At 34.9% G+C, this 13534-nt stretch overlaps 1 protein-coding gene across 11 annotated transcripts in view; it reads left to right on the forward strand.

Moving 5' to 3' along the window:
• Window positions 1–13534, forward strand: part of Nav3 (neuron navigator 3) — a 760451-nt gene that overhangs the window by 717051 nt on the left and 29866 nt on the right. For 9 of the 11 annotated variants that reach the window (XM_074083986.1, XM_074083987.1, XM_074083985.1 and 6 more), the window contains 5 exons: window positions 1367–1478; window positions 8664–8785; window positions 9644–9664; window positions 10347–10519; window positions 12037–12190. In XM_074083986.1, coding sequence (XP_073940087.1) covers window positions 1367–1478; window positions 8664–8785; window positions 9644–9664; window positions 10347–10519; window positions 12037–12190 — 582 coding nt within the window. The remainder of the gene's footprint in view (window positions 1–1366; window positions 1479–8663; window positions 8786–9643; window positions 9665–10346; window positions 10520–12036; window positions 12191–13534) is intronic. The other 2 variants (XM_074083983.1, XM_074083992.1) reach the window with 1 other exon arrangement.

Consider the following 13534-nt stretch of genomic DNA (forward strand, 5'->3'; position numbering starts at 1 on the left):
CCAACACAACAATGAAAAACAAAAAAGCAGCATACCCTGCCAGCCATGGTGACACACTTCTGTAATCCCAGCATGTGGAATGCTGAAGCTAGAGGATTGGGAGTTTGAGGGTAGCTTGGGCTATGAAGCAAGAATGTCTCAATAAAACAAACAAAATTAACAACAACAATCAACAAAAAGGATACCCTTGTTACCCAGCATCTTATGAAAATCTTGTTTCTTTCTTTATTCTTTTCCTTTGTTTTGGCTCTCATCTCCTCATAGTGAATCATTTCTTCTAAAATAATTCACTTTAATATCTGTGAAACACCAAATTTATAGAGTGATTAGCATGGGGACAGAGCAAAAAAATTAAAATTAAAATTTCTAAATTCAAGAAGAAATTATGTTTTATAAAAATTTTATTTGTAAGTTGACTTACTAGCTAATTTCACTGCTTTTTAAGGACTGTATGTGATGTGTTTTTATTCACATTTCTTTATATTCCTTTGCCTTGGTGAGCTGGGTCTACCTACCAGGAATTCTATTAGATGAATAGTATCAGACTCTAAGGTGACCTTGATCGGCCAGCAAAATTGTATAAGATGACATCATAGGAGTGAGTTAGGGGTGAGCTCCAGGTTTTGCACTTGGATACAAAGAATTAATTAACAAAATGTAAAGTACTTCAGAGAAAATCTAAAATCACACATTTGACAAAAATTTAGCACTTCCAGTTGACCATAAATGCAATTGTATGCAATAGTGCAATACTGGTACCTAAATATATAATGTTATTATAGGAAATATTGATAAGCTTGGTGTATAAAATTAGCCACCATTTGAAGGGACTAAAGACTACTTAGAACATCTGCTTTTGTTTGTTTGATGGTATTGGAATTCAAAGACTTGCACTTGCTAGGAAGGCACTCTACAACTTGAGCCACATTCCCAGCCCTTTTTGAGTTAATTATTTTTCACCCAAGGCCTCTCATTTTTGCCTGATTTGGCCTTAGATTGTGATCCTGTTAACTGCACCTCCAAAATAGCTGGAGTACTGATGTGTACTGCCATGCATGGCTTATTTGTTGAAATGAGGCCTCAAGCAGAGATCCTTCAATCTTTACTTCCTTGGTTACTGGGATTACAGGTGTGCACCACCATGCCTGTATATTTAGAATACTTTTATAGGACAATAACTAAGAACAATTTTAAAAATTTCTTTTTAGCTAACAAAGTTATTAGTACAATTTGACAAGGTCAGCCAAGCATCCAAATTCCCCAGAGGCTGGCATTACATAAAATCAAACCCATTTGATAGTGCACTGTGAGGCAAGGATATTTTTCTCTCTAGATATTAAAGCTTCGAACTCTGTTTATTCCATAGGAATCTGAACTCATAGAACTACGAGAAACCATTGAAATGCTGAAGGCCCAGAACTCTGCTGCCCAGGCAGCCATTCAGGGAGCCCTGAATGGTCCAGACCATCCTCCCAAAGGTAGGCTTAGCAATATTGTGTTCTTCCTCTGATACAATAGATATCTATTTTATCAGAGTACAGCTGCATTCAGTCAGTGGTTCTGCCTTTTATAGTGAATAAAATGGAAATAATATGATCAAATTTTAGTCTCTGGGCATAGTTGCGTTCATTATCAAATACTTATTAAATAACCCTAATGGATTCACTTCTTAGTTAGCAACCACTTTTCTCTCCACTTGAAGGCAGCGATGGAGGTTGCTTAATACATATATATATTGAAGCAAAACAGGCCCAGTCCTGAGATGCTGCTCCAGATCCACATACACAACTGAAGGAATTAGTAAGGTCATATTCCAAGTGAGGGACATGAGGAGTGACTTCTCTGTGGTGGGGTCAATAAGACAGTACATCACCTGCAGATAATTTTAACATAACAAAACAGACTACAAGTTGGTCTGATTTTATTCTTACCATGCTTTTGTAATTTTAAGCAATGAAAATATTATTCTTTACTACAATCCCCACTGAAGAAATGCTCACCATTTTCATGTCATTTTTATTCTTTACATACATTCTATTTATTCATGTCCTGATGCTTTTTGATAACTTCAAGTCTTGCTACTTTTTTCCCAGTTTAAAAATTCTTTCTTAAATCCTGAATTCCTATCATTTCTCTTCCCATTTCCAGATAAATTCTGGAGAAAAAAATTAGTTTTTCAATATCATCAATCATCAATCATCCTTCAGACCATTGAACTGCAGCTTTTAGTCCCATCATTTCATTAAAACTGTTCTCTCCAGTGACTTATACGGCACTTAATCCATAAAATGTCTGTAATTCTTATTGTATTTCATAGTGAAACAGCTTTTAATACTGATGTCAAATTCTTTCTTCTTGAAACATTCATGTTTTTCTAATATTCATGACATCATGGAAGTTCTTTTGAAATATCTTTTATATTGGCATATGTTAATTGTCCACAAGCATTTCATTGTGATATTTCCATGCATATGTATAATGTCTTTTGATCAAATTCACTGCCTCTTTACTCTTTCTCATTTTCCCACTTTTTAAAATGATTTGAACAGATCTCATTCCATTTTCATGCATGGGTATGAAACACTTTGATCTCTGGTCTGCCTTCCAACCAGTCCCCATTTTACACTCAAGTTATTTTTTTTTAGGTCTAGATTCAACATATGAAAGAGAGCATATTTGTCTTTCTCAGTCTCTGACTTATTTCACTAAACATGATGATCTCCATTTCCATCCATTTTCCTGTAAAGGACCTAATTTCTTTCTTTTTTATGTCTGAATAATACTCCATAGTGTATATATGACATTTTCTTTATCCATTCATCATTTTCTTTGTCAGTATCCACTCACTCTGTTGTATGTTTGTTAGTTATTGATATCCTAAGCTCTCTTAATGCTGTGATTTTAAACCATATTACTATTGTATATCCTATTAAAATTCTATAAAACTGATCTAGTTCTGTAGTTATAAATACCATTGGTATGCTGATTACTTTTTGATCTGTGTCTCTAGATCATCCTCTGTTTAGATATAGACCCCCTCCCTCCAGCCACCAACAGAGAAATCCATTTGGATTTCTTTAGGTATCTCTTTGGCACCATAAACTCAACATCCCCAACCTTGGTCTTGTCATCTCCCCTCTCAGTCCTGTTTCTCCTTCAGTGCTTTTGCCTCAGTAAATAGCATCACCACCCTTCCCTAGAGCCAGACAGCTCATTTTCATTCATGACACTTTTCTCCTGATTCAACAAAGCAGCAAGTTCTGCCGATTCTGCCCCTTGGGTATATCTTGAATTTGTTCCCTTTCTTGTGGTCCTTCTGTTCCCACTCAACATTGTCCCCCAACACATGGTTGCAAACTACCACATAGCCTTCCTGTTCTTCTTTTCCCAGGTTACTCCTTTCTTCATTCCAGAGCCAGAGCAATCATCTAAAATCATGGACCCAAAGCTATCTTGGGACCTAGAATTAGAACGACAAACTCCTTGCATGACATAACCTCTCATTGCCAGCTTTGTTCATTCAGCACTTATTTAGTGGATACTAATTATGTGCTAGGTGCCAGTTTTGACTTTATATCTTACTTTTATGGCTACACTGTGTTCTCCATGTTCCCACTATCCTGAATTTCTTTCCATTCTTCATAAGTTCTTAGTACAGGCTGTTGATTCCACTTGAAACCTTCTACCATGTTTGCTCAGCATAAACATTTTATGGAAAACTGTAGGACTTAGCCTAAGTAGGCCTTCTTCTCCTGTAAACTGGATGAAGTCTCCTGTGATAAGTTTCTGGAAATACCTATACTTCCCTTATTAAAGATGACGTTTTACTTCAGCGCTTTTAAGATCTGCCTTTGGGATCTTGTACCACTGATGGTTCTTTGCACATAAAGGGGACTTATTCACATTTTATAGAAAGGAATAGCAAAATAAAAAAAAAACTATAACATTGACTTTAAATTTGAGGAAAAAACATATAAAGGGAGGTACGCTTTGGGCTGCTTCTTAAGAGTTTAGCAGCTCCCCATGTGGGGGAGTTCATTTGTCTACTGCAAGGAAAATTACTGCATATTTAAAGCTTATCTTAGAGCTGTAATAAAGCAGCTTATGTTCTAAATCTTCATGTTGTAAATAGGTCCAGAAAGGATTAAAAAGGCTTAATCCTTTCTTTAATATAGCACAAGTCACAGAAGTGAAACTTTGTGGAAGGAGTACTTTTATCTTGGGCAACAGGTAGCTTAGTATATCTCCTGGAATTAAAAAATAGAAATTCCTTTGCTCAAAAATGTGGGAAGGGAAATGCCAGATGAACAAAATAATAAGTTGTATCTAATCAGGACAAGAAATGCTAACAATATTAAAGTTTTCCACATTTGAAAGCTAACAAAAATAACCAGTGATGGATGGGTGACAGTATGCAGGATATTTAGATTTTATTTCTGAACAATTAAAACAATATTAATTATAGTGAACATAAAGTTATGTGTATCACCTTAACCATTGACATTACCTGGAGGAAAAAGCTAGACTAATTGTATTGTCTTTCCATGTGTGACTCGGGTGATTCCCTAGCTTATAAATTCATATTCTAAAATCATGTTGAAATTCAGTTTTTGAGACCTTTAAAATATTTTTATTATATCTATTTTTGACATATGGTCTTAAGATCTGTAGTGAGGCAAAATTTTTATAGACAGGACAAACTGAAGAAATCACATACTCATTTATTAACATCACTCTACTCTAAATTTATATATCACATTTACTAAAAAAGGCTGATAAATAACAGTCTGTAATAACATGTATTCAATTATAAACATATTTGACACTTGCTGTATACTTGGGACTCTACTGTACTCTAAATACAAAGATAAAAATTGATGGCTGCATCCAAGTGGCTCGCAATTTGCTGATGGAATGGCTAAAGTGGTAAGTGTTTGCCTAGCAAACATGAGACCCTGAGTTCAAACCCCAGTACTGAAAGAAAGAGAGAGAGAGAGAGAGAGAGAAGGAAAGGAAGAAAGAAAGGAGGAAAGGAAGTAGGAAGAAAGAAGAGAAGAAATCCAAGTGACTCACAATTTATTGCAATGAAAGGGAAAATGTTCTAATATATACTTATTTATACTGATTTATATTTAAAACAATTATAATAAGCATAATTATTATAAAGTTGAAAGCTGAAGGTCTGGGCAATTTTATTTTTTTCTCTAAGTATAATATTGTCCTTTTAAAGTGTATATACATGTAAGTAAATGTAAAAATGATAAAAAAATTTTTTTTAAAGTTACTACTTCTATAAACATGAAAAAGTTTTTCCTTAAGAAGCACCAAATACACAGTGAGGCAGAGTGGTGGACATCTGTAATTCCATCTACGGGGGAAGTAGAGTCTTGGAAAAAGTTAGCAAGACCTCATCTCAATAAACAAGCTGGTATGCATTTGCAACCCCAGCTACATAGAGGTATAGGTAGCAATTTAGACCATTCCCAGGCAAAAAGCATAAGACCATACCTAAAAAATAAGTAAAGAAAAAAAGATTGAGTGCCTGCCTAGAAAGCACAAAGCCCTGAGTTCAAATCCTAGTACAGCCAAAAAAAAGCACCAAATACAGTTAAAATATAAATACACACATATATGTAATCCCTGTTAATAGTAAATAGTTTTTAGAAATAGTGGTAAGTGAACAATTTTCACTGAATGAACACCTGAATATGTATTCAGCAGCTACATATTCATTGCCTGCCTCACACCATGCTCTGTACTAGGCCTTGCATGTGCACAGTAACAATAAACAAGGTAGATATGATCTCCTGCATTGAACTTTTGGTCTAATGGGACAGCAGAAAATAAATGACTGCTTGTGATCACTGGCATAGCTGAGGTATTTCCCAAAATAGTTGTAAGATAGAAGAGAATAGGGTGCCATAAAAAGGAGTGTACCAGGGACCCTACTAGAGGTTACATGGTCACAAAAGCCTTTCCATTGCAACAACATTGAAGGGAAGATTCACAGAATTATGAAGTCATGTTATATTGAGGAAAGAGCATTCCAGGAGGCCTTCAAGCACAAAAGACATGAGTGCTTTTAGTTTAGGGATCAGATACAAAGAAGATAATGACAAAGGTGAAAGAAGCAGAATGTCGTTGAAGACATGAGTACTGACCAGATAATTGAGAGAATTTGGCCATATTATTCTTATTAAAATTAGAATATATTAAAAGGTTTTAAGTAAAGGAGTGGTGGTGAAGTTTTCTTCTAAAGATGTTTCTGCTTAGGCAGTGGTTTGAAGGTGAGTAACTGGGCAGCAAATCTTGCTGTAGAGCAGGTAAGAGGTGTTGGTAGCTTGAACTGGGGCAGTGGTGATGCAGAGGCTGGGAAGTGGAAAATGAATGAGTGAACAAATACATAACTGAAAGCTGTACTTTAAAAATGGGCTTCTCCGTTTATCCAGTTTGCTGATATTCACTGGCTTATCATTATTTGCCAGGTCTATAATGCCACAAATACTCAATCACATTCTTATAAGTACTAGGAAGGAATTGCTAGGGAAAAGTCAAACACATTCCCTTCATTTCATAATATTATTGAAATTATCCTTTGCTAATCTTTATTGGTAAATACAGTTGTAGTTACAGGAAAGTAAAGCCTCCAAGGAGCACTTTTGACGATGATTATAATAATTTACCTATTTTTAAAGTTAGGGATATATAAAAGAACCCAAATGTACTTTATTAACTCTGGATATAATAAAGCCTCTAGAGTTCTGTAATACTTTATATATCTATTCTGTTGGTGAAAAATTATTACTAAGAGAAAGCTAGCAAATGCTGCATTTTTATTTCAGAAAAGCTAACAGCCAACTGCAGCAGAAATTAAAACATGAATAAATAGCTATACATTCACTTCTATCACTTATTCATATGGCTTTCATATTGGTGTTTTAAGGGATACAAGGCTTTTATATTGTGGAATCAAAACAGTACACATAAATACCTTGATTTAGGTTTTGAGATTTGTAATCATTTTTGGCATAGAAGAACAATAAATGTTCTCATCACTATTTTAAAATATAATTTTTGAAATCAAACTGTACAAATTCTAAAAATTGACTCTATTTTTTCCTCTTATAAATTTTAGCATTATTACCTGTGAGTGAGGATATGTAAATATTTATCCCCATATATGCATGTTTGTATGTATTTGTATATATATTATGTTACATATACACATATATACTCATTTGTTACATATTCTTAAAGTAACCAATTATAGTTTACTGTCATGAGTCATTTTTACTATTCAATAAATTGGTCAAGTAATCAGGTTTAATTTCATAGTACTACTTCTAAGGAAACTATATGAAATTTGTACTTTTTGACATTTTATTTTACCAGTTGCCCTGAATTTTTTTCTTGCTTGGCAATCTGCATTGATGCCAATTTAAAAATACTGATAGGAGTATCCTAAAAGCAAATTAGATCTTGTAAATTCTCTTAGTATCTCACTAGCATTTAGTATCTGTTTACTATAAGCCTATAAAAATTTAAGTTTTAATTTTAATGGATATAAATAAATCTTTTAAGGTAATTATATGGAAAAAACGTAGATGCCTTTAAGAATTATTAAATACCAAATCTTTTTCCCTTCAAAGTATCTTCTGTATCCGGAGAAGCACCACATACTGTTTAGAAGTGTAAGAGGGCCATATCACATGCTAGTTAGTGAGCACAATGGATATCAGAATCAGACTAGCTCTGAGATTGGCTTCACTGTTTTTCAGCTTGTAACCATGTGCAAATTATATTCAGTAGTTAAATTCATCTCATTACTTCACTTTCAGAATAAAATTAATTACTCCAGGGGCATACAAAACATCATCATTAGTGTTACTAGTTGAAGTTGTGGGCAAGAATCAGAGATATGTTAGAAGATTTCATTGTATTTAATACATTATCTGTTTAATTTACAAACTCAGCCTACCTAGACTTTATCTTGAGGATCCTCCCCTCATTGCTTCTTTGACCTTGGGTCAAGTGACATAACTTCTTTGCATTTCAATTTCCTCTTTTTCATTAATTTTTTTCTTTATTCATTTATTCATATGTACATACATTGTTTGGGCCATTTCTCCCTCTTGCCCCCTGCCCCCTCCCTCTTTTGTGTGACGATATGCTTACATGGCTTCCAAGGTTTGTTTGGGTCCTAACATGGCATGATTCAATGACATGTAAGGTCAATATATGTGGCTTTGATAACTATTCAAAGCACAAATATGAAAGACAGAATTAACACTTATCCTATTATGAATTTCCACTCAGTCCATGGAGCTAATCATTTGGAATAAATCCTTTTGGAACTGCTATTTGATACAGGTATTCAGTACAAATCACTAGCATAGCATTTCATTTTTGGACAAAACTCAGAACTGATTAAACGACCAGTGCTGCACACTCATGTGGGAGGCTCATTGATTCTTAACATAGATAACTCAGCTAATTAAAGCAAATATAGTTGTACTTCATTAAACTTCTAAGACAAAAGCTGCACAGAACTATCTGTACAAAGCCTTGTTGAACGTTTTTAGAGACCTTCCTCTCTGAAAACCTCAAAGACATATTTAATTGAGACTCTAGGAGCAAATGTGATACTTTCTGTCTGTTGTTAGACCTCCGCATCCGAAGACAGCATTCATCAGAAAGTGTTTCTAGTATCAACAGTGCCACAAGCCATTCCAGCATTGGTAGTGGCAATGATGCTGACTCCAAGAAAAAGAAAAAGAAAAACTGGGTAAGCCATTATCACTCATCTAATTCAGTGCCGTATTATTGCACAATGACTTGGACTTTTTTCTTTGGGGCTGTAGCTGTAGCAGTTTACAGAGTCCCATTCAAGGGACTGGCTCTTAAATGCTGCACTTGTCATCAAGATTAGAGTGGTCTGATGCTGAAGAGCATATATTTTGAATTGGGACTAAGAGGGGGTATTATTGTCAAGATGGAGAGGAAGAGGAATTAAAAGATGATGGTGATGGGTTGATGATGGTGAAGATGGTAGTGGTAATGATTATGGTGGTGGTTGGATGGTGGTGGCAGAGAGGCAGAAAAGAAGAATTGCAGTTGGAGTTGCTAAGGGGAAAGAAGAGCAATTAGAATCCACCCCCAGCCCCCAGAGTCAATAGTGCCTACAATATGAATAAGATTTCAGCCTCAGTTCATAAGAAATTAACTACATTATTGTGTGGGTTTATTGTTTTGTTTTGTTTTTTTGCTAAGAGAACACAATAGAAATACAGAAATGAACTTCAAAAGAATTCTGCCTTAAGTTTGCTAGAGATTTTTTATTATAATTTATGGTAATAAGCAATTGCTGAAAAGAAAATGTACAAAACTAAGGGGAACATGCTGTCATTGTAGAAGTAAAGGATTTCTTTTAATACCACCAAACAAAGGTAGATGGTAAATAACTACAACTCATGATGAAATCCAAAACAAAACTATCAGAGGATTTTTTCCAGAGTGCTTTCTATAAATAATGAAAAAAATCTTTTTTGTTTTAAAAAAATGTTTATGCAGGTAATATTTTAAAATACTGATCAGCCTTCATTCCCTTGATTTGTAATTCCACACTCTTTCATGTTTCTGCAAGGTGAACTCTAGAGGAAGTGAGGTGAATATAAACCATGGACAATTTGGCATGCATCTATACAAAAAACCCTACCTTGGCATGAATGCTATTCATTTTGGCAGTAGGCTTTTATACCTTTTTAAAACAGATTACCTTGTATGTCTTTTCTTTGTGTCTTTTCATTTTAATCCCAAATTTTAAAGAGAAGTAAAACCACTTTCTGAATAGAGCGGTAGGGGATACCAATTCTGGTTTTGAATAGTGTGGGAATGGAAAATTTGAATAGAAAATCACAATTAATGAAGTGTTAGGTGAATTTGATTTCATTTTGCTTTTTAAGTTTGTACTATCAGCAGGATATGACTTGACTGTAGCGCTAAAGTGGCCATTTAAAACAAATTGCCTTGAAGAGAGAAGTATTGGGAATGGAGATCCCTTCAAGGTACTTAGTTTTAAATGAGTGCTCTGACAGCCATGCCCTTGACCTTGCACTATTTAAAAGCCTTCCATGTTTGCGCTGTGCTGGATTAATACAAGAATAAAGGAAAACACAGAATGCAGTATCATTGTTTTTTTTAGAGATACTGTGCTGCAATTGTTAATACTCTGCTTATATATACTGACCCCAGGCAGTGGCTAGGGTGGCACCTGCAAACTAACGTCCCAAAGCAAAAGCCCTCCAAGTGCAAATAGACAAGAAAGGTAATTCCTGTCCTTCTTTCAGCTGAGAAGTTCTTTCAAACAAGCCTTTGGGAAGAAAAAGTCCACCAAGCCTCCTTCCTCACACTCGGACATTGAAGAGCTTACTGATTCCTCCCTTCCAGCCTCCCCCAAGCTGCCCCATAATGCTGGTGACTGCGGCTCAGCCTCCATGAAGCCATCCCAGTCTGCCTCAGCGTAAGTCACTCCCTTTGCAGAGTACAGACCTTTTCCTCAAGCACCAAGTCAGGCCAAGCCCATGCTTTGTTCTACATGCAATCAATTACATTCTCACCACACCAGCCTCCTCTTTGTGCTGGTCATCTTCAAATTTTCCTTGCAATAGTGGACAGCATTTGTTTCTCTGGTTTTTCATATGTTAAAATTCCAGTATTTCTTGACCTCATTCTTGACTTTTCTAAATCATTATTCTTACTTCTTTTTCACTTGCATTTATCCATGTATCTGTCTAACTCTGCACACATGCAGGTCACCTCTTGTCTGGCCACCAAAGAGACGGCAAAATGGCCCTGTGATCTACAAGCATAGATCCCGGTAAAATGGTGTGATGCATGGAAACAGCAAAGATATGAGTTCTAATCTAGAAATGTTTGCTTCTGCTTTTTCTAAAACCACTTGCATGCATTTCACACAAAACATGCCTCCTCTTTCTGTGTTTCAATTAAAATTTAGCTGCAATCCATTTGTCTTTGATTTTGTTAATCAACCATAGCACGTCTACAGTTGCCCAATTTTTAGTAATGGGGGAAAGAAGGCAACATTTGGAATGTAGCAATGTGTAGTGTGATGAGATGATTCTGCTTGTTTTATAACTGCCATATGAAACAGAGCTATTATGCTTTGGTTACGTAATTTTGTCACTTATACAGAAAGGAAGAACATACCATGTTATTTTGTGATTGACAACCTAAGCCCTCAAATTTTAAATGGAAAAGATACTACTTAATATAAAAAATTTCCTTGACAGCTTTGTTGTTTACAAAGCTGTTCACAAAACAATAAAGATATAATTTATGTGACCTTCAAACAGTTCCCAGCTATCCTCCTGGTGTCGGGTGAAGTCTGGCTTTGCTTCATTAACTGTGATCTGAATCAGCCGGGCCCAATACAAAGATTATATAACACTCTTTCCCTATTTAATGTCCAAAACTAATCTCTCCAATTTATTTTGTATAATATTTATATTGGGTTTTCATGGTAACTAAATGACAGTGTTGAAGCAAATAAGGTTATTATTTGCACAGTTTTACAAAAGAAGAAATAAGCATTTTGAGGATATAATAAATTGGCTTTTAAAAAGCAATATTGCATATGTTGCAAATGGAGATTTAAGTTTCTTGGAAAATATAGAATGAAACGTAGTAACACCATGACTCTTCTGCCCTCTACATGTCTGCACTACCCAGGGATTTTAAGGGTCACTTTATATTGCAAAATAACACATTGTTTTTAAACTTCAGAAAATAGGAACAAAAGTTTGAAAGAAATGAACTGTGTGCAGTTTTGTACCTAGGATGCATTAGTGTTGGTGAAACTCTTTCTCCTTTTCCCTGTGTTTTGCCAGCAGCAAATAATTTCTTTACCTGCTGGATACTACTACAGTGCAGCCTTTAAAAGATGCATGTCTTTTCCTAATCTGCATCTTCCCCAAATCACTGGTTTTGTGTTTGTTTTTGTTTTTGTTTTTTCTTCAGGATCTGTGAATGCACAGAGGCTGAGGCAGAGATAATTTTGCAGCTGAAGAGTGAGCTCAGAGAAAAGGAATTAAAATTAACAGATATTCGGCTAGAGGCCCTCAGCTCTGCTCATCATCTTGATCAGATCCGGGAAGCCATGAACCGGATGCAGGTTGGTGTTGAAGCATCTTCAGGGAACAAAATGGAGAAATAAAAAGGCTACTTTACCTCTTCTCTTGGTTACTGTACAACAAATTCCACTTTTAAACCCATCGTGGAGATGGACTCTGTTCATTCAATCTTTGTAACTTAGTTATTAATATTGAATGGAGAATTTTCTCAAATTGAGGATGGAATCCAGGGAGCAACCTGGCCAGTTGTTCTTAAGGACCATTCAAGACACTTGTGTTAGTGATTGCATATAGGCTGACAGCTAAGTTTTAGAGAAGCTACTACAGTTTTTGCTTTTCACTTTTCCATGAATTACCTTTATGTTGACTTTTAAAACTATGTTCTTTTGAGAGCTGACTTTCAAATATCTTCACCTATTTTCTACTGAGAAACAAACATAATGAGGGAACTACAGAAATTCAAAACAAGTTTTCTGAATATAGAAGGAAAAGTGATTTAGAATGCCATCTGTAAAAGTAAAGCTTTTGTATTTTTTGGAAGCATCTAAAGGCTAAATTCAGAACAAGTCTGTGCTCAGACTAAGTTTTTATTTTATTATTGTAAACTAGTAATCACTTGGTGCCTCAGACGACTGAAATAAGAAAAGCTCACTGCCAAGCAGTTTCATCTGCCACAATATATATTCATAAAAGGCTTTTGTTGTTTTTATGAGCTTAGTGCCCTACTTTGAAAAAAAGATAATTTTGCATTTATTAGCTAGGATGCTGAAGTAATTTTAAATCACCTTATTTATGTTATTTTTGTTTTGTTATGTTTTTCCACTCTCCATAAATTCACAGAAGTACAAATGGAATTATAGTGTATGGGATTTTAATGCCACTTTTTAAATGAGAAGTGCGAGGAGCTTTTCAATTATGTTATTTTTAATTCAAATGAAACCAAGTCCTGAAAAACTACTTAAAATTGTGATCTTGTTTTAAATGATAAGACTGGGGATATAGCTCAGTGTAGAGTGCTTTCCTGGCATATTTGGACCCTGGGCTCAATTCATAACACTACAAAAAAACCAATAATAATAACAACAATAATATTGTCTTTTGTGAATATAACACTACATATATGTGAGAGCTAAAAAGTTGACTTCTTTAAAAAGATTCTTTTGTTTTCTAAGTTGGTTTTATTTATTTATTTTTGTATGTTTTTTATTGTGCTGGGTAAGGGTACATTGTGACATTTACAAAAGTTCTTACAATGTATCAAATATATCATATTTGAATTCACCCCTCCCCCAATCTCCTTTATTTTCCCCCACACCGACACATTTCTAGAATGATTTCAACAGGTATCATTTTTGCATTTACTTACACATGTACACATTTTTTTG

Source organism: Castor canadensis, chromosome 8 (genome assembly GCF_047511655.1).
Source record: "Castor canadensis chromosome 8, mCasCan1.hap1v2, whole genome shotgun sequence".
In the NCBI taxonomy this organism is placed as follows: domain Eukaryota; kingdom Metazoa; phylum Chordata; class Mammalia; order Rodentia; family Castoridae; genus Castor; species Castor canadensis.